At 39.4% G+C, this 21693-nt stretch overlaps 2 protein-coding genes across 2 annotated transcripts; both read right to left on the reverse strand.

The window, feature by feature from the left end:
• Window positions 1-644: 644 nt before the first annotated feature.
• Window positions 645-7545, reverse strand: RGS13 (regulator of G protein signaling 13). Its single transcript, XM_054638756.1, has 4 exons — window positions 7481-7545; window positions 4847-4908; window positions 3433-3599; window positions 645-767 (listed from the first exon to the last, which is right to left on the reverse strand). Exons 1-4 carry the CDS (start codon window positions 7543-7545, stop codon window positions 645-647), a joined length of 417 nt encoding a protein of 138 aa, XP_054494731.1.
• Window positions 7546-17909: 10364 nt separating this feature from the next.
• On the reverse strand, window positions 17910-21388 carry RGS1 (regulator of G protein signaling 1). Its single transcript, XM_054638118.2, has 5 exons — window positions 21227-21388; window positions 20770-20853; window positions 20072-20133; window positions 19333-19496; window positions 17910-18673 (listed from the first exon to the last, which is right to left on the reverse strand). The coding sequence occupies exons 1-5, from the start codon at window positions 21328-21330 to the stop codon at window positions 18488-18490; spliced, it is 600 nt and encodes a 199-aa protein (XP_054494093.1). The 5' UTR covers window positions 21331-21388; the 3' UTR covers window positions 17910-18487.
• Between the last annotated feature and the right edge of the window lie 305 nt (window positions 21389-21693).

Below are 21693 nucleotides of genomic sequence, written 5' to 3' on the forward strand. Positions count from 1 at the left end.
TGTCCATACCCAGAAAAAACAAGCCAAAATACCACTGCATTTTATCTGTGAAGAAAAACCCAGAAGTCACTGGTATTATTTTAGTATACTGTAGATCAAGTGCCTTCATAGCACATGTTTTAATGATAATCAGCATAAACTTCACCCTACACCAATGAATACACATGAATACTATACTCCATAGTTTAGGCAAACAGCTGTATTTTATATTTATCTTTTTACTTTGAAAAACTGTAAGACTAAAACAACAGCAAATGCAGCAATGCAGATGATTTTTTTTCTCCTGTAATGCACAGTCAAATAAACATTTATTTCCCAACAGCAAAATGCTTTTAAAAAAATATTTTTAGTTTTCCCTAAACCCCAGTTTTTAGGGTTTCATTGTGGGGCAAGGAAAACAAAACAAGGAGACTTCCTTGGGGATGGGGGAAGATAGTGCCTTGTGAATTCTAACATCAACAGAACAGTTTAATAATAGGATTCCTCTGCTGCCTGATTTCTCCTGTCTTCTTTAAACCTTAAACACTTGGGTGCCAGAAGAAACCCTTTTACATTTTCAACCATTCTCTTCAATTTCCCATTGAATTGTTGCCATTAGTTTGAAGACTGTGTTTGAGCTTTTGGTAGAACTGTGATGCAAGCAATCAGGGGTAGGAATCTCTTTCCATGTGCCTGTAGAATATTCTCTGTGCTCCATCAAAGCAAGACTGTCTTGGCTCTTGAACAATCCTCATAATTGCTTTCCTTGCAGGACTGTCAATGTTTGTCTGAAACAAAAGCAGGAAGGCCAGTTCAGTCCTGACTACTGTGGTTAGTGGAGGTCGAGAGCAGCGGTGGAGTCTGTGCTGCTGGGCCTGTATGCAGAATATGGCTCCAAATGTGAGGCAGTTTAGCAGGATGAGTTTGGTTTGCTCACTACTTCTAGGAAGAATAAGAGAACAGGGACAATTCAGACAGGAGTTGTCCTGTCAACATGGTTTGGATGGAGTGGCTGCAGTGGAAGGAGCAGCTGAAAATTGCTGGTATCCAGCCCTGCTTTCCTCTGCTAAGAATTGTTCCTAGAGCTAGTTAGGTTCCAGAAAAAACCTGATGAGTCCAAGTGCCTGGAGGTACACAGTACCAGTGGGGAAAAAAAAAAAGACTAAAAGCGTTATGGCCTGAGATTAATTGCTCTTATATATTGTTGAAGATTGCAATGCAAGAGGTTTTCAATTACCATCTGTATGGCAGTTGTCTTTTGTCAAATGGGCAGTTTGCCTTCTCTCTCTCTTTGAGTGACCACATTCACATCTCCCTCAAGAGGGGACATCTGCTGATAACAGACTATTGAATATTACTGCATGACTGATAAGAACTAAAACATCCCATTGTGAGATGCTCCACCCAGAGGGAGGAGCCAAGCATTGCTACCCGGATATAATCCAGAGGTTTTTGAGACACCGACACGGCTTTCTCCACTGGATTTCCCTGAGGAACAGCATCTGCCTCTTCTTCCACTGGATCTTCAGAGGAAGAATACACCTTTTCCTACAGGACCCTCTTGCTCCAACAGAACCACACCTGACACTTCAGGAGGACTGCAGACACATTTCCAATTGGATTGCTACCAACACCCCACAGGGTGTCAGGTTGGGTTCTCACTCTGTCAGTGATGTTCTAGTGTACTGCATTGTTTATTTTATCCTTTTATTTTTTTCTTCCCTATTAAAGAACTGTTATTTCCTGCTCCCATATTTTTGCCTGAGAGCCCCTTAATTTAAAATTTATAGCAATTCAGAGGGGTGGGGAGGGTTTACATTCTCCATTTCAGGGGAGGCTCCTGCCTTCCTTAGCAGACTCCTGTCTTTCCAAACCAAGACATATATCAACCTTTTTTGGGAAAAGTTTTCGTTCCTTGAGTTTTCCTGCTGCAATTCATGGTCTGTAGCAAATAAATTGAAGCTCTGCAGGTTTGTAACAGCAGAAAGGTCTGGTGGTCAGCATAAACACCAGATAAAAGGAACCCTTTGAAAGTCCATCAGCTTATGATGAGTTCCATTGGTTGTGTTCAGCTTGACCTTGTCTGTTAGTGTGGAGAGGAGACCTCTAAAGATTTGGTTGGTGCTGATGTCTTTCATGGGTTGAGATCTTCCTCCTCCAGGGGTGTCATTTGAGTGGGCCCCTTTTTAAATGCTGCTTTAATTTGAATATAAACTGTGTTTCATATCCTCATGAGCATGTAGTTTTTAGAGTGGTACGTAGTTTTTGTGTTAATAGTGAATATCAAGAATATGGGAAATTGTGCTGTCCTGAAGCTCTAGAAACCAGACAGCCAATAGAAAGATTCAAATACACACTATTTTAGAAAAAATTGCACAGCTTATTTATGACTGTCCTGATTTAAGCCCTTACATTTGATTAATGAATTTGGGGTTGGCAATATTGACATTTCTCTCTTGTAAATGCAACTGTGTTGCTGAGTTCCCTATAGCTGCACGTACTAAAAAAAAAAATACTGAGAAAAAAGGACAAGAATGCATTGTTTTACCACTTGGCACTTAAAACTAACAGAGGGAACTTTAAAATTTGCTCAAGATTTGGGCAAGAGGGAGTGGTTTAGTAATTTAAAGCAGCAACTGCTCTCAGCCAACATTTGGAAATCCAGCTGATTTGGGTTTGGCTTCTCCTCCAGTGCCAGCAGGGAGGCTGCATTTTGAGACTCTATAATAATTTCACTGTTACACATAAACCAGAAAATAATGTAGCATGATTTTTTAGTTATGTCAGCCTGCAGAGGCAGTGGCAGTAAAAGCCAATGTTCGCTTAGTTTTGCAAGGAGAGTAATAAGCAGGAATGTTTAAAGGTCATAGAGCATGTTTGGCTGAGCAGGAATGACTTTTTTCTATAGCCGTTTGTCAGGGGAAAAAACCCAGATACTTTACATACAAATTTGCTTTTTTATTAAAAAAAAAAAAAAAAAAAAAAAAGTAATGTGTCTTGGAATCTTTCTTTTCACCCATTTTGCAAAGGGGACAGCACTGGGTACAGTTTTTACTTTGCTCAGTTATATTTACTCTTGCAAAGACCAGACTGAGATATAGATATATAGATAGATAGAGATATATGTAGCAATGGGATGATCCAAAATATAGTGAAGTGATATCAATGGCTTCTGAATCTGATGTTAAAAAAAGAAAAAAGAGATCCATTAATTTGGTTCTTAACTGAATTGTGCATTTTGCTTGTGTTCTTGGTGGATGTAGTTGAAATATTTGCCTGTAGGTGAGATGTAGATTCAAATACTAAAATTCTGTGTGGAAAAGAGTTTGAGGGGAGGATGGATGCAAGTTTTCACTCTCTTTGGCGCAAGAGGAACTAGGCATTTCTTGTTGGTCTGCCGTGTGACACTTCAGGCATTTCTATGAAATAAAGAGCTCCTGATCTTGTAGTCACCTTTTTGGGAGCCTGGGGTTGGATGTAACTCGTAAAGAGCTTCCTGGCCATGGAAATCCTTTGCCTCTGTGATTTTATCTTCTCATAAGCTTCACAGACAAGCCAGAATTCTATGTTTTCATCACTGTGTTCTGTCTTCAAGTAGGTCTTATAGATTATAGGCACATCTATAAATATTTCAGAAGCCAAATTTATACTGCCTGTCTACATGCATTATCTTTAGAGTGCTTTGGAGGTAATAGGGACACTTAAAAAGTAGTGCCTCGGCCCTACACTTCAACCTTGTATTTTCCTGCACATGCAGGGCTCCCTAGTAAATCTAATCCCACAGTAAATCTAAGGTAGGCAAACACTTTGTCTACATTTCCCGAAGAGCTGCAAATCCACTGGGTTTAGAGTATCTGGCTTTTTATGTGAATCCACCTTTCCATTTTTGGTGTCATAGAGCTTTTAAATTAATTAAAATTCAATGAGTAGTGTTTTTAAGTGCAGTGAAGGAGGCATTTTAAGAAGGACATCATTCTAATTACTGCTGGAAGCTCAAGGTGTTTTATTTAAAGCAAACTTTGTTGCTGGTGCAGCATTCTGGCCTTTCAAATTTCTGAAGATATTGAGCATAGCCTGTCATCTGGCAGAGGGGGTGATCACATGTGTGCCTGCTGCTCCTGCTGTCATTTTGTCTCTTTGAACAGTTTTCTGTTGAGGAGTTTCTCCCTGTGCTGTAACATACTAGGTTGTTTAAGATTTTAACAGCAAAATCTTTTAAGTTAAAAATGCTGTTAATCTTCTAGCTCTGTAATTTTTCTACAGTAAAATACTATAATGCCAGTCCTCAGGAGTAATTTTTAGAGGCTTTTGCTGTGACTTTTTCATCACTATTTTAAAAAATGTAATTCAGCAGTGATGTTCTGGACTGCTGCCCGTACGAGAAATCTGGGAGAGCTCTGAGTCCCATATGAAGCAGAGGGGGATGGAGTGGGAAAGTTCAGAATTCCTGCTGCATCTACAGTTCTTCCCATCTGTGAATATTGGACCTGCCTTCCATGGCATTTCCCTGAATAGATATGCCATTATCTGGTCTCTTTGGTGTATGCAGGGTTTCTCAAGTGAACTTTGTCACTTTTCTGCTAATATAAGGTGCTACTCAGTATTCTAAGTGGGGATGTGGCAGACAAACCATGCTCTCATTATGTGTCTGTACAGAAATTAAATGATTGCAGAAATGGCAAGTTTGGGAAAGCATTTGCAGCATGCTATGTTTATTTCCAGTGTGATGCGTGCTAGGCACGTCACAAAGTTGTTTTTCATTAGTTGTGTATAAGGCAGCATATAGTATGCAGCATGAGTTACTGATTTTGCTTTGTGGGAACTTGTCTCAGCAATCCATGTGGGACACAAACATGCAATTACTTACATTTGATTGTTACCAGATTTTCAAAAGACTGGGACCACTGTAGCACTTCCTCCAAAGACACCCTTTAGAAAAAAGGAGGTCATTATTGCAGGGTTAGCCATGGCTCAAAGTAAAAAAACCTAATAACCTTGTTGAAAATCTGTTCCCTAATTTAAATATGAGGTTTATGAATCTTACACTTTAAAAGGCTTTCTTGCATCTTCTAGTTCTTGTGCTTACTATGTTGAGACAAATATTTTTCTTGATGTAACAAATGCAGTTCCATTTCAAGGTCCTCCGTGTAATTCCTCTAGAGATGGCATTCACTTATTTAAACTGTGCTTAAGAGAAACACAAGAAAAGTACTGCCCTTCTAGACAGCAACTTCTTTGGAGACAGAAATCATCATAGAATTCAGGAATTATTGATGTTTGTATTTAGTAGCCAAGTCTTTGGGGACACAAGATCTTATTGTAGTGTTTCAAGGCCTTTAACATCAAAGTTGACTTATCATCTGAGAGCTGAATATAAGGTCCAAGCATAAGGTAAATATTGAAAGGTTAATGCAATCTTAGCTGGAAGAGACTTCCTTCTCCCACCAGTTGTTTACAATGCAGTATGACATATTATTACTAATCTACACAGCCCTTGGAGGTGACTAGAGTCAGATTTTACTTTCATGTTTGCTATTAAACAGTAAGTTCATAAGCTTGTGGGAGTCTCATGCCTGATTCTGGGAAAGAGCATGGAAGTAGTGAGGTGAGAGACTAAACAATTTCAGGAAAAACAAATGTTTGAGGGCAGTATCTCCATTTGAGTGCATGTAGTTCCATTTGCACCAACATATTTTCAAGCATTGAAGTTTTAGGACACCAATGCTGGTAACTTGGAAGAGATGCTTATACTTATGTTAGTAAAAGAAAGGACAGGGGATGTATTCCAGTGGGTGCTTTCCATTATGCCTCAGCCAAATTTGGAGTACGGTCCCCTCTCATTGAGTATTTGCTTTTCATGGCAGCTATAATTTTGTCAACAACTGTTTAGTATCATAGGGCTTTTTAAAATTTAAATCAAAATTTGCTTTGATATGAGTGCTGCATGGTGCTTTATAGATTTCTGCTGCAGAACAACCATTACCTGCTCTGTAGCTTTTTTAATTGGTAATGATTTATAGTTTATTTATAACTTGATACAATTCCCTCTTTCTCTGAAAAAGTACATGACTAGGTGATTATTTTCTCAGGCTTGTGTCAGTTTGACATAGTCAAAGAAATATAGAGTAAGAGAAATGCTACCACTATTGAACTGTGGTGTCAGTAACTCTCTAGTAACTCTTGCCACTAAAAGATTTTTTTTTTCATTCTTGTGAGCTATTAGCCTTCTCTCTGTAAAAACTCATAAAGCATGTGGTTATGGGGAGTGAAAATCTCTAGATCTTTGAATCATTTTTTTTTCTCCTTACAAACTACTTCTGAGTCATATTTGCTTTTCCTGATGCAGATAATTTTTCACCTGAGGCAGATAATTTTTCACCTGTCAGCAACAACACTTGTATACAATGAGTGACAATCTTGTCTGTCTCACTGAACATCATCAGGAGAGCCATCTTATTTCCATTTCTGATTATTTGTCTTTAGCATTGATCTGTGAAGCAGAAAAAACCCTGCCTGATGAAGCAGCTGACACAGAGGAAAACCTTTTTTTCCTTTTTACTTTCCTTTAACAATCAGGAAAATATGAAGGGCAGCAAGGGAATAGGTTATGATGATCTGTATTAATGCCCTTTTAGTAGCTGTTGCTCTGATAGTAAATGTCTTGCTGCTCTGATTTAATCTGAAATATGATTGGATTTGCTGAAGCACATCTATTACACTGAAAAAAAAGCCAAAAAACCTCTCCAAAAATAACTAAGGCTTTGTAGCTGGGACTCAAAAACTGAAATTGTAGTGTCCTGTGGGAGCTATTTCTCACTTATCCTACACCCTCCACTGTGAGTGGCTCCCCTCCCCACCATGGTGCAGAAATCCTCATCCAGTAGTTGAAAACACTGTCTGCATTTCTACTCCTGACTTCACCCAAATGGCAGTTTCAGGGGTTGTCAGGTGCTCCTTAGTATTGCCGTGGGGGATGTGTGTCAATAAATCAATTCTGTGTCTGATCTGATAGCAGCAGAAGGCAGTTTGGATGGCAGCACTCCACCACCCCAATGGGACATGTCCCCCAAATTCCTGGCAGTGCTTGGCCCCCACAGAGCCTGGTGGCACCCAAGGACTTGCAGGAGCCACTTGGCCATGTCTCTTATGCTCTACATGAATATTCAGCCTTTGCCAACAGCCTGAATTCTTTTAAAAGATGGACCAAATATTTGGCTTTCTAATTCCTCCCAGGTCCAAATCTGGACTTAATCCGGAGGTGAGTTTGGGCTATGCCTATGTAACATTAAGGGAGTTCCTGGTGGGATATGCCAGTGTACATCAGTGTGCTGCTGAGGAAGGGGCTGCCAGAAGCTGCTTGGCTGGGGCAGCTGTGAAGGTGTTGCCCTCTTTTGCACGATCCTAAGCTTACAATGAAAATCTCCACTGTGAATTTTGAGGGGTTTGTTTCTCCTACTCAGCTGCATGGACTGCAGAACATAAGATTCTTATCCTTACTTACTTAGAACTGATCCCATTTTCTTCTGGTCTGAATATCTTGCAAAGCCAGCAAGTATTTGGACTCATTCTCCTAAACATGGAAAATACGTGGGTTTTGAATCTGCTCTGCTGAGCTGTGGCTTTCTTAAATAAAAACTTATAAATTATACATATAGCAGTGCAATCAGTTCTAGCAGTATTCTTATTTTGTACATCTGATCTTTATCTGTGAGTAATTTCTGAAGCATTTGACAAAAATATATTTTGTAAGATGAGAACTTAAAAAAAAAAAAAGGCAAAATACCAGGCCGTCCAGTGGATGTCTCTCGGGGAAAAATAGAAATGTTAATAATTTTCCTCTTTGCTTCTCCAATTATGAAAGGGAATTGAAGGTTGATCCTGACCCAGAGGAGAATGAAACTAGAAGTCTTTTTTTTCCCTGAAAGCTCTGGGTGACCAGGATGAAAGATCAGAGCTCAATGTAAACTGGACAATGCTGAATAAATTTTTAAGTGTCTGAGATTAACATTGATATTTGTCCAACATGTACCTCAAAGTCAATAAAAGTCATATAAAACTTGCCTTTATATAGATATGATATCCATAAGAGAGGGTGTAGTTTATTAGGATGAGGCAGTTGTAAATGTTTGTCTAAAAAAGACAAAATAAAAAAATCTGTTGTGACATGGGGTATGTTTAGTGCTTCTCCTTTGGCTTTCAAGCAATGCCAAATGCTGAATTTACATTGGACTGTAAGTTGTATAGGCCTGCCTGAAATCAAAATAGCCTTATTTATTTAAACTTGGAGTTTCTTTCAGATTTGGGGTTGACTGGCACATATTATAACTCTGACCAATTTTTTCCTTCCAAATGAAGCACACAGTAAAACATAGGACAAGGTTCTATCTCCCAGCTTTCTGAAACTGTGAAATACTTCCTTTGCCTTTAGTATTGTTTTCCTTGTTTCCCTGAGGTCTATATTCAGTTTTATATCAAATGAGGGTCTTGCCTAGTACATTTACTGCAGGGTATTGAAATGTCATAACTTTGCCCAACTGCTACATTGCAACTCCTGCTCACATTATCTGCAGCCCTGTGGGACTACCAGTGGCTGCTGCCTGCTTCAGAATTATCTCAACTATGTTCTCTGCTAGGTCTCCGTGACTTTTGAATTGTTCCACTAGAATTTACACATCTCACCCTCTGCCTAGAAGTAACTGTCTAAAACTACACAATATTCCATATTTAAGATGAAATTATGCATTAAATTCTGGTATATGGTTATTATTTATCACCTTATTTTAGGCTATATTGTTGAATGCCCTCTATTTTGGGTGTTTCCACGTTGCAATCATTCATCTTCTATCCACTGAGATGTAATTGAAATGCAGCCTTTTTGGCTTTTTTGAAATCTGGAGAAATTAATGTAGGTTTCTTACTATACAGAGATTCTCAAGAAATATTAGATGAAGCAATATTAAGTAATCTAGTTCAGCTACTTTCTGAATTCAAAGGGACAATTATTAATTTTTTTCTCCAAGTGATGGCTGCATGAAGTGACTCTTGTGTAAGGAAATGCTCTTGTTCTGAGGAGCCATTTTAATTTGAGTTAGAAGCTTTAAACTTGTTGAGAACACACATTTTCCAAGCATACACATCCAGGGCTTTGTGGTTCTCTTCTTTTTTAGTCAGACTCATTCCCTAATAGACCAATGAACAGAGCATGCTGATTTTATCTTTGCCAGTGCTCATTTGGACCATCTTTCCACTGAGCCATAGTCTATGTTTCATTAGTCTGACACTGTGTTTTTGCTGACAATGATCTTAACCCTAGAACAAGACAGGAGCAGTACAAAAGCTACATGATACCCTAGAGCAGGGTGCTAGTTTTGGATCATTGCACTCCCACAAGTGCAGCCTGTTACCTGTCACAGTCCCTGTCATCTGTTGTAAATGGTAAATTACATCTTAACTACTCCTTACAGCTTTGCAGGGTTGGTTCACATAACTTGACTTGGATGGTGGAACTCTTCTCACCCAATATTTATGAAGCGTAGTGTCGTTTCTCTTTGCTTGTTCTAAGATACTATTGCACCAAGGCCACAAGTTCTTTAATGTGTAGGAGCTGTGTGTTACCTGCAGGACTCGTAATCAAACAAAAAGCCACATGGCTACAACTCTTTTGCAGAAGGAATTGCCTGACTGATGAGAAATTGTTCTAAGTGCTGGAGTTATTCATGTCTGTAAAAGATATAAGCAGTGCTGATCTGGAAATGACTGTTTAACTGTTTTTATATTTTATATTTGAGAAATCTCAGGAAAACTGATGTGGTACATTTAAAAAAAATCTATTTGCCTTTTAAATTACAATGCACATTTTGATTTCTGAGCACCCTTGTTCTGTGCCAATGAGTCTGTAAACTACTAAATTCCACAGCTTTTAGTGTACAGCATAACTTTCATCAGAGAGTACTGCTATATAAAAGTTCTAACTGATTGCCCATGTAGAGTTCACACAGAATTCACAGAATCACTGGGTTGGAAGAGATCTTCAAGATCATCGAGTCCAACCCAGCCCCCAACATCTCAACTAAACCCTGGCACCCAGTGCCACATCCACACTCTGTTAAACACATCCAGAGATGCTGACTCCACCACCTCCCTGGGCAGGCCATTCCAGAACTTTAACTCCTTCCATGAAAAACTTTTTCCTAATATTGAACCTATATTTCCATTGATGCAGCTTTAGACTGTGTCCTCTGGTTCTGTCAGTGCTGCCTGGAGAAAGAGCCCAACCCCACCTGAGCACAGGCACCTTTCAGGAAGCTGTACAGAGTGGTAAAGTCACCTCTGACTCTCCTTTGTCCAGGCTAAACAGCCCCTGCTCTCTCAGTCGTTCCTCACAGGGCTTGTGTTCCAAGCCCATCACCAGCTCTGCTGCCCTTCTCTGGACCTGCTCCAGCGTCTCAACGTCCTTCCTAAACTGAAGGGTCAGAACTGGACACAGCACTCCAGGTGCGGCCTCGCCAGTTATTCAGATTATTTTGCACTTACTATTACACAGAATATTCACCTATATAGGGCTAAATCTGGGTATACATCAGAAACATTTCTAACATGAATGCCTTTGCTATGCTGAGAACTTTACATGCCAAGAGAAAAAACAGGTGTTCCCCCACCTATGCTACATTTTCCTGATAATATTTCAAAGTGCAAAATCTCATACTTAGGAAACAAGCCAAAAGAAGTTTCTGTTTGATTGAAAAGCTTCGTTTAGTAGTGGCATTTGCCAGGGTAGCTTTCCAAATTCCTTGACCTGCTTTTTTGTTTTGTTATTTTCTTAGTGTGCATGGTCTTAGTACCCACTCTCCGTATCTGTGCTGCTCATAATAGTGCCTGACTCCTCTTTTATACATATCACAGGTAAACATTGGCTGTGGTTTCCATCAGAAAAAGCTCCTTTGGGCTCGTATGCTCCACTGATAGAAGAGCCTGTTTACAACAAAATTATCTTGACATCTCTGCTGATCAGCTCTAATGGCATGAAGCTGTACTTTATTTAGTTCATTGAAATCTTGCATGAATTGTCCAAGTCCTGTGACCAATGTTTCCATTCTTTTATCAAAGTTCTTTTTATGAAATCTGCAGTCCATGTTGAAATGAGTCAAAGAGCATGAGTACCCTTGCACTGAAACCAGCTTTCTTCTTACAGGCAGCATTATGACAGCACTTTGGAGTGCTCTGGGAGAACCTTTTTCTGCTCGGACCCATCAGTGTCAGACTTTTGTGTGCTCGTACCTGGCCAACCTGCTACTGCACAGCATCTAAGGAATGTTAAAACTTTTTAAACTTATGTGAGCTCCTCTGTCATTTTTCTTATAGCTGTTGCCCAGGTTCTGGCTTCATTTTCAGTTGGGGCACATCTATGTTTTGCTCACTCTTCTCTAGCCAAGTGTTTGAAAGGAGCTGTGCAGTGCAATAGCACTGAAGTTGCTGTTTGTCAGTGGGAGACTGATGCTGACTGACAAGATTTACAGTGATGCTGGGGCTTTGAGAGTAAGCACTGGCTCAGCTGCTTGCTGCAAATTAGTCACAGCAGGGGATCTTTCTGGAGGGCTTTCTGTCCTTCCTGGGGTGGTTGTGACTTGGGATCTCTGGGAATTCTCCATTGCCTACAAGGCGCAGAGTGACCCTGTTGGGAGAGGAAGGTTGGTCATGTCCCTGCTCCCTCTGACAGCCCAGCTCTGTGCTGTGATGTCCTTCAATCTTATCTCTCTGCTCTACACCATCTTTTTTTCCTCTTACAGAGCCTCCCAGGCAGAGCATGAACCATGTAGGATTGGAACTTAAACTGAGGAACTGAGGTTGAGCCTCCAACAATGCAGTACACTCATTTATTTTATTGCAGCTCACCCTACTGGTACACAGGCTTTGTGTATGAGATGTGCATACCTTTTCCACAGCACTGGTTCTGCTGGGGAGGAAATGTGTGTGGTGTGCTCACCTCCAGCAGAGCGTGGTGGCAGAGCGGGGCGGCATCACATGAGACCTTGGCCTGTCCTTAGGGAAGGGCAAATATCACTGTGGTCTATTTTCTATTGATTGCTATTTCATTAAATCTCATTCTATATTCATTGCAACTTTACACAGGATTTTGGAGTAGTTTGTTCCATTTCCCTAATGGGAATGGGCAGGAGCAAATTAACTTGAGCTGATTGTTCAAATAATCACAACAGTGAGATGTTTCAAGTTTGTTCCATGCCTCCTCATACTGCTAATGCTTCATATACAGGCAACTATATACTAAAGTATCTGAGGGCCAGAACTTGACATGTTAAAATATGTCTATAAAGAATCTCATTTGTAGAACTCCTTAAATTTAAAATAAGAAAAAAGCACCTTATTAATAACTGTGACTCTGGAAAAGTTACAGAATGAAAATCCCAATTCTGTTAATAGTCTCTCATGATTTGTACCAGTATTTAACTATTTGATATACATAGATTTGAAAAAGCCTTACATGGGCTTATGCACATTCTTTTGCAAAAGCCTAATTATATCTTATTTTTTACACTAAACTTTATTTGCATTAAAGGAAAGGTCATTTAAAATCTCATTTTAAAATGAACAATAATGAACTATTTAGGATTTTTTCCTATCTGCTGATGTTCAGGGGACCACATACAAGATTATATCTTTGTGAAGTTAAATTGTGCAGTGACTGAGAATCAGTAACCAATGACTTTGTGTTCAAACGTTTTCTTTTCTGTATTACAGGCATTAAAAAGTGCTGTGATACTGCTTAAATTGAAATAAACTCATCCTGGGGTTTTCTCCCTAAGTTTATTTTTTACTATTAAACTGAAGAAAATACTTCTGCAAACCTCTGGTGCCTTGTACAGAGGGTGTTATTTAGGTGCAGGATTTGTTGCAAATTTCATGTTTTGTTGTATCCTTGACCATGCTCTAAAGAAAAATTTGAAACTTAATGGGTCCAAAAACGATTTAGCAATGTGTTTCTCTGTCAGCTCTTACCACTATGATCACTTATAGCTTGATACCCAGAAAGTTACCCATCTACTCCCTTTCCAGAATATTTGCAGCCCATAAGAGTGGATAGTTTAGTTTTTAACCAGGTGTGCTGCTGCACTGTAAAATTACACGATTTAACCTAAATCCCACCCTTCCTTGTATTGCATGCAAATTCCACTAGATGTCATCTGGTGCCACACTGAAGGAGAAGGTTTGAACCACCGTGTCCATCAGCTCGGCCTGGCCTTGGGGAGGGTGGGTGCGGGTGCAGGCTCTGGGTGGGGACACTGCAGTGACACCTTTTCAAATGGTCCCTTCTAGCATGAAAGATTCCTGGTGAGACTCTGAGACCTGCAGGTAACTTCTGATGGGGCCTTTTCCCTTTGGATTCCTTGTGCTTCCGGGTGTAAGGCACAGAACAGCCCTAGGATCATGAAGGGATGTGCTACACAGGAATCAATTATTGCTTAGTTTATTCAGTGGTTAAGCTGGATGTACTTTCCAGAAAGAAAATAAGGGAAATGGAGAAGTATCAAAACTGAGAAAATGCTTTCTTGCTATATATTTGAAAATAGCTTCATAAAAAGTTAGGTTATCTCTGCAACAAAGTTTTGTTCACAGGGATGCAGGGAACAGTGTTCACAGCTTCAGTCTTTACAGTAGGTCAAAACAACCAATAAGTTGTCTGCAGATATAGGGATGATTAAGTGACTTTTGTTTCTGGGTAGAAGTTGGCATTGCCTGCTAATAGTCACTGCCTGAGGAATTTGAATAATTTCTATATTCGTGGCTTTAGGTTTTATCAATAAGGCTGGACAAATCTGACACTGTGACCCATTTCTGTAAATTCTCTTAACCATTGCCCTGCTGAGTGAGAGCAGAGTGGAGTCTAGATAGCACTGCTGGAAACCTGACCTCAGTTGTTCTCTGTGACCTTTCTGTTCCTTTTTTTATTTCTAAAAACTGTCAAACTGTCATGTCATTGTGTGAGCCTGATGGTCTGTGGCTATCTCAGTAGGAGAGGAAATCATACCATGAGAAGCTTGGACAGTTTTTACAGGAATTTTCACCCTACCCCTTCAGTCAGGCTTCTCGGAGGTGTGCTGTTGTTTGGATACGAAGCACTGTGTGCCCTGAGACTTTGCATTCACACTTCCACCACAGCTGAGCAGTGAACAGGGCTTCTTACACCCCCTGCAGGTGTGTTCTCCTTTGGAAGATGCCAGTTCTTCATCTTGTCATAGTTCAGTGACAAGATTCATTACTGATTATAGTGTGGGCCAAGTCAGAATGTTTGTCCATGTTAGTCCAGGGCTTCCCTTTCCTCCAGATGTTTGCTCTAGTGCCTGGAGAGTTCCTGGCTGGACTTTGGGCTTTGTTTGAACACCCAGAGTGTGTCCACAGTTTCCTTTAGACTGGCATAAACAAGAAGTATGTTTCCAAACTCATGGCTGTTCAAATTCTGTTCAATATTTAGTCTCTCCTCTGTATCTAAAGCTGTCTTCTTGACAATCATGGTTGACAAACCATTTACCACAGTAAATACATTACAGACTTTTTCCATAGGTAGTACAGAAATCGTGGGTTACTGAGTTATTAGTGTTACGCAGAGAGTCTTGTTTTATTTTTAAAGTTAGCCCTCTAATAGCAGAAGCCTTCTGGCCACAGTGACTTGAAAAAAACCCCAAACCTGTTGTGACTCCAGTGATGACGAGTTTGTAGGCAGTTGCTGCTGACACTTTAGTACTTTGGCTGTGTCACAGACATGAAGAGAAGCATTGCTAATCTGCTCTGTTTCTTTCTCTCTCTGAGCACAAGACTAGAGCTGTCCTGAAAGGTTTACATTTCTGCATTTCATGCTCTACTCAAGGTATTTTTAATTTCATTAGTGAAAGGAACCATGTTACTTTCACAGGGAAGGTCACTGAAGTCGTTTAGAGAAGTGCTCTAAGGCAGTGTGGTGCTTAGGCTGTGTGGTGCTTGAAGAAATTGAAGGGAAGTGCTCAGCAAAATGTAAATGTTGATCATCTTTGGCGTCTTTCAAGAGGGTAATTTCTGGGGATGTTTTGAGAAATGAGGAGGAATGAGTTTATTTTCAAAATAGACACACTGGTTCTTGATTGATTTAAATCCCCTTAATGATTAAAACCTTTGAAGCTTTATCTACCCAAGAAAAGCCAGGAGATAAATTTAAGTCCCCTCTGACTTTACTTCTGAGCATCCAAGGCAATTTTTAATCATCCAATTTATATTAAGCAAGAACTTGTTTTTTGATTTCTGCCTCTGTTTAATGACTAATGATTTAATTTCAAAAAGCTTCATCTGTAGACATTACACACTCTGATACAACAAACTCATTTCTATGAAAGGAAGATGAGAGCATCTAATTTTGTCATGCTCTACTATCTATTTTTTCTTTTCAAACTCATTTCACAACCATAAAGAAGGTGACATGTGAAAAGCCTGTTGCTTCAGTGTGGGCAGGGATGGGTGGCACTGAGGAGTCTGTGGTGGTGAATTTGAACTGTTCATCATGATCTCAGCTTTCATTTCCTTCCTGTTTCACTGTTCATAATAATGCAATGTTTCCATGGGTGGCCTGTTCAATATATGGGAGCGATTTATACTATGCCATACCATATTTTTATTTAGGATAATATTAAAAATATCTGTTTTGGGTAATTAAGTCTTCCAAATAGGAGAGTTCAAAGCTAGTCTGCTAAATACACATTCAGGGTCTGCTGGACTCTTGAGTCCTTCCATAAAGAAAATTGAAGCAGAGAGGAGTTAATTCACTTCAAATGTGTACCTGAAGATGGCACAGTGATTGATTTTTCCACTGGAACACTAACAAACAATGAAAATGTTTTTTCAGGAGTAAGATAGAACACCTAAGGAAAAGTCTGAGTCAATACTGTTAAATCTTAAAGCTTTCCATGTACTTCATCCTGTTTTCCTGCACTGCTCTGTAGCTGATGGCTTACCTGATTCAACCGTTTTTTTAAGAGACAGTGAACGGAACAGCAGATTTCCATTCTCTCATGGTATATCTTTTCCAAAGAGGGAAAGTGAAATCCAATTTAAGAAAAAGGCCCAACCCACAGCTGTGAAACCAATTTGTGATGCTGGGGCTGTTTCTGAGCATGAGTGGACGGACGTGAGTGCACCCACCTTGTACATGAGCCAAGGTGACAGAAAGCATCTGTGTGTTCTAAGTCATCCACATCGCTCAGACCTTGTTAAAACAACCACTTTGGACAGGCCTGCTATAGAAACAGACATATAATTTTGGGCTTCCAGCATCCTAGAGCCAGGCGTGAATTTCTGCTGTTACTTGTTTGGTGAAATGCGGTGATGTTGTATGGGATGCTCTAGTGGGCTGGAATATCTCTAGAGTTAACAATCTGGGCAACTGATTTTTGCTGTTGCTATTAGGTTTTTATTGCAAATAAGGTGAGAGACTTGAAAATAGGCAAAGTTATTGGGTTGTGCAGAGTGAAATAGTTTCTTTTTGAAGAAGAAATAAATCTTTTTGCTCTCTCACGCTACCAGATTATGAAGTAGGGACAGATGCTTGTGGAAGAAAGTCAGAAGTCCGTTCTTCCCTCCTCAGAAACTCTGGTCTATCCTGACTGTGTAATACATGTTGGTGCAATTGCTATGACAGTCTCCTCTCCTACCAACAAGCCATTCAAAAATACTTAAAAACCCTAACTATCCATGCTATGAAATATTATTTTAGCCAGAAATTTCATATGGGTGTTTGGCTAAATCATAGCAAAACTATGAAACCACAGAGGGGAGCAAAGGAAGATCAGGGCCATAATAATTTGAGGGATTTACAGTCAAAAGAATAATGTTACTTGAATGCAGTGTCTGTTTGGAGGGTAGCTGATATTTCAAAGGTCTCTTTTATCTTCTATGAGCTTGAAGTTCTGCAAACAGAGGCATTTGGTCCATGTAAACTGTGTTAGAGTAAACATGGTGATGCACCTTGTGTGGGAGGCACTGTTGTTATTCCTACTTCACATCAATTAGATTTATTCCTAGTGATCCTGGAAAATTAAATCATTTAAGAGTGCCAACTGGAGTCTGGTTTACATTATTACAGGAGCATCCAGGTGTTGCAGTCAGACTCTCAGGAACACGTTACTTAAAAATAGTACTGTGAGTCTGGGGTCTTTTCTTCTGTATTTATAAGCTTTGAAAGGAAGATGTAATTTCCAATGGCTTCCAGCTACTACAGTAGGTGATAGTGGGGGTTGACGCTTTTCTATGTTCCTTCCAGCTGTTTTGCATCTGACACAGATTTTGGTTCTCCCCTAGAGGTCCAAAGTCCCCAGGGGGTGGCAATAAGAACATGGTCTGTTCTGGCCAGGAGGTGATGTCTCTGAATTTATAGCTTCTCCCTTTGGTACAGAACAGAGTGGAGCTCACAAAGCTCATGTTATTCTGGAAAAATGGAGAATTTGCATGGGTGAGATAAAATCTTGTGTTGCCAACCATGTGATACCAGTGTCTCATGATGGGAACTCATAAAACGAAGACATTCTTTGACTTATTTTCATTATAAGCTCCAATGTCACAATGGTCCCAGCACTAGAGTTTTGGGAGTGCTGTTGCTCTTAGTTACATATTTCAACCATAATCACAACTTTTCTTTTTTGGGAGTTGTGAGGATGGATCTGTGTAAGTCAGTATCAGCTGCAGAGAGAAGTGGTGAAGGTAAAATTAGTATTTGAATATGGACATGAGAAGTAGTAATACAGTGAGACTGAAGGGAATTGTGTGTTTCGATATGTCAGTAACTACAATGGAAAAATCACTTCAAATAAGATGTAAAACCAGTATAAATATTTATTTTAACTGTATTTTAACAAAGAGTTACTTATTATTTTTCAATAAATAAAACAGCAAAGATGCTACATACCTGCCTGTTGAATACCAACTTAATAAAAATAAAGCTTATACAAACCTTATATAATTTAAACCATATAGATTTTAAAACATGTCAATTTAGAATATATTTGCATAGTACAACAGCATTGTGGAACTCACACCTATTAACACTTCACAGATTTTTAAAAGAGATGTCATTGTCTTGGCATTTTCTTGTTATGCCAAAAATTGTCAGTCATCTTAGTTTTTCTTCTGAACTTAATGATCTTTTCCCAATGCTCAGCTCGGAGGTCTTGCACTTTCTAACAATCAGCAGTTCTTTGGGATCTAAGACACGGTTCAATGTTCATAGTGCAGGTCAAACCTTGGTTTCCACATCCTGCCTTGACTCCGTGGCGTGTAGGAGGAGGGGATTTTCTCCCTGTGCTGCTCTTACCCTTATAACAACCTCACCAGCTTTAATCCTGCATCCTGTTGCCTGTGGAGGTGTTTGCATCTCGCAAGACAGGGATTTTCCTTGGCAAGATCCAACCACTGTGGAGGATCTCTTCACAGGATATTTGACAGAGTCTACTTGGCTCTTGATGCCTCAGATACTTTATTTTGAAGTGTTGGTTTGCAGCTGGTTCAAAAGATTCAGGTAGGATTTGGATTTTAAAAATCTGGGATACGAATCTCTTTCCATAAGGATATACACTGTTTTCTGGGCTTCATCAAAACTTGTGTGAGTTGGGTCTTGAGCCTTTTTGGCTGTTGCTTCCCTCATCTGATAGTCAATATTGATCTGGAATATAAAAAAAATGTGGTTTAAAACCTAACTTTTAATGTAGTCTCTTTTCTATATCTCTTTGTCAATACATGCATTTGCAGCCTTAGAATTCTATGACAGCTCATTGTCAGAATAATTGTAAATTGGGGGAAATCAAATATCTGTATCCCAGTTAGGCACAAAAGTTGTTGCTCACTATAGAAATGTAGTTTGTTCTGGAGTCAGAATTAATACAACTCAACTTTCAGGAACAACCTCCAGTTAATAAAAGAAATCCTGTGTTGAATGTCTCCAGTTCAGATGTGATCAACATACAGAACTTTAATTTTTCCAGAAGGTCAGCATATTTTGAAAGACAAGAACTATTCTGTGGTGCTTCCACTCACAAACACAAAGCATCTCCAAATAGCATCAGCAACTCAAGCTGGGCTGGCTCAATGAAGAGCATCATGTGCTGAGGCCTTTGCTGAGCTCTGCTGGGGGCTCTCCCAGCACTGGCCTGCTGCCTGTGACTGTGTGTGAGGTTTGAGAATGTTACACTGCAAGTAGCTGTGATTCAAGAAGGGACCTGAAAGTGTGTCTGTGTCTTCTAATGCCACTGAGTGAGTGTGTGAGCATCTCGATGGAGCTATACTTCTCCCTTCCAATTCTGCACAGGCTGGCTTTATACATACCTGCTTAATGGCATCTGACTGAACAAACTCCTCGTAAATCCTCTCTGCTTTGCCATGTAAGTGATCAGACTTGGTTTTCTTGTAATCCTCACAAGCCAACCAGAACTCGATGTTTTCCTCACTGAACTCTGATTTCAGGAATTCCCGAAAGACACCTTGGCCACCTAAAGCCAACACAAATAATGAATCATTTACTGTATGACACTTGTGACCAGGGAGGAGAAAATAAATAGCAGGATTTGTATTGAAATCTGATGAAAAATCTTGCCAAAATACATTGATCTTCTCTTCTTCAACATACAACTGACATTCTAATATTAAGGCTGTTGGGAGTCCTCATAATTATGTTCAGTGTTTTTAGATCTAGACTGTGGGTCCTGATCCTATAACAATGGATTGTAGTCCTTCCTAAATGAATTGTCTTAGGGTATAAGTGGAGAGAAAATTCCAGATTAAACTGATTGTCCTAAATTGATTAAATGATTATCCAAGGATTGAAGACTGATCAAAATGAGCTATTTGGGGGTTAATAGCTATACTGAAAATGGAAAAAGACCCCAAAACCCAACTTGGAAGCCAAGCTGTAGCAGTGTCCAAGTTACACTAGAGTTGCAAAAAACTAAATGTACCTGCCCATTGTCTGACTCTATACAATGCTACAGCTTTACCTGTTTGGTGAGATTAGATAAAACTTTGTCTTTAGAGTAAGAACCAAGTCATACTGAGGTAACGGACTTACTTTGGCTGGCCAAGAGCTTTTCCAAAGACTGTGACCACTGAATAACTTCCTCTGCAGAGAGCCTAAGGTGACAAGAAAAGGAAAAGGCTTTAGGGAAGAAACCATGGGATTTTGTTTGTATGTCGGAAGGAGTCAAAGTTTATAATTTATTATCCAGGTATTATATTCCAGGTATTTTACTAAATTTATGTCTTTGTCATAATCTGAGATCCTGGAGACAGGCCATGTCAAGAAAAATAATCAGAGATGGAAAAAATATGGAGCTATGATGTTATCTTGAATTCTCTTCCCAGGAAAATAGTCTTTTACTGTAACGATGATAAAATTATTTTGTACGTATACTTCTGTTTCCATATTTTTGCAATAAGAATGGTAATACCCCAACTCCTCATTTAAGTGAGCAGCATTTTTTCTTGTAAAACTTTAGAGAACAGTTACAATGTCCCTCTGATAAAAATGGATTTAAGTGAAGTGTCTTCTCCCTCACTGTTTGATGCAAGCAGATCAAATCACTAATTAAAAATCCTTAACTCCATGAGTAGTTTCTAATTACTAATGTTCACCTCTCTTGTATTTTGAAAATTCTAGATGCTTTTACAATATTTGTTGTTCTAGAAGTAGTTTAGAAATGAAGTAATTTACTATGCACTAATTTAGCTATGATTGTATTTTATAACTCGGTGGGTTTCTGTACTTACATGACATTTCTAGAGCTGGAAGTCTTGATCCCAGATTCAATATGTGGCACCATGCACTTCAAATAACTTTTGAGATCTGCACCACTGAAACAATGAACAGACATTTTTTAATCCATTAGAATTGCAGTAGCACTTAACTTCTATTTAAATTTTCTTCAAACTTTCAGAGAGAGCTCCATTCTATGACTGAAGTCTGGGAAGTTACATATCCAAGTAATAAAAAAAAAAAGACAGAGGGCCCCAATTGTATCCAAATTCTGTTTTGGATTACTTAAAGTAATCAATTAATTGGTATGCCTCCACTCAAGCTTTTTAAAATGATGCTGCAGTCCTGGGCTTTTAGCAGGTTTTGATCATTTAGCCTGAACCACAGCACTAATTCTTAATCTCCAAAATTGGTAGATTGTTATTTGCACTTCTAATACATTAAGTTTTATACTAAGCTGTATATACTTACAAAGCCTTTTGCTTCTTTTTATGGACTTTGCCTTTTGCAAGCTTGCAATCTTCTTTTCCATTTAATTCAGTCATGTTGTTTTGGAAGAAAAAGAATCCAGGCATTTTCCTTGGCTTTAACGTGAAGCACCTCTGGCCATGAGGATCCTCCAGCCCCAAGTGACAGCTCCCTGCCTCTGCTGCTGCCTTTTATTGACGCAGGCAGCCCTGGGAGCTGGGGTGAGCAGAGCTGTTTATCATGTATCTTCATCACAAACTCTGGAAGTTCCCCTTTCAGTGCTCAGTGACGTGAGTCTTTTTGAGAAAAAAAACAGACAGCAGTGTCTCGTGGTTGAGGTTATACCAGATGAGGCTGAATTGCTTTGGGGTTGTTATGTGTCACTGTGTATGTCTGTTACCAAAAAAAAAAAAAAACCAACAAAGCCCTCTAGAACTTTGAATTCTTGTCCCTTTCTGATGGGACTTGCA

This window comes from Agelaius phoeniceus, chromosome 8 (genome assembly GCF_051311805.1).
Source record: "Agelaius phoeniceus isolate bAgePho1 chromosome 8, bAgePho1.hap1, whole genome shotgun sequence".
Lineage (NCBI taxonomy): Eukaryota > Metazoa > Chordata > Aves > Passeriformes > Icteridae > Agelaius > Agelaius phoeniceus.

Excerpts from the sequence above, each read along its gene's own strand:
- RGS13 (XM_054638756.1), bottom strand. The coding sequence starts at position 7,545 with ATGAGTCCAAATACTTGCTGGCTTTGCAAGATATTCAGACCAGAAGAA. Across the intron at positions 3,600-4,846 it reads AAATCTGGTAACAATCAAAT|ATGTGCCTATAATCTATAAG; the intron begins GTAAGTAATTGC and ends AAATATTTATAG. Across the intron at positions 768-3,432 it reads AACCCCAGGCTCCCAAAAAG|ACAAACATTGACAGTCCTGC; the intron begins GTGACTACAAGA and ends CTTTTGTTTCAG.
- RGS1 (XM_054638118.2), bottom strand. The coding sequence starts at position 21,330 with ATGCCTGGATTCTTTTTCTTCCAAAACAACATGACTGAATTAAATGGA. Across the intron at positions 20,134-20,769 it reads TCCAGCTCTAGAAATGTCAT|GCTCTCTGCAGAGGAAGTTA; the intron begins GTAAGTACAGAA and ends TTGTCACCTTAG. Across the intron at positions 19,497-20,071 it reads AAAGCTCTTGGCCAGCCAAA|GTGGCCAAGGTGTCTTTCGG; the intron begins GTAAGTCCGTTA and ends TGTTGGCTTTAG.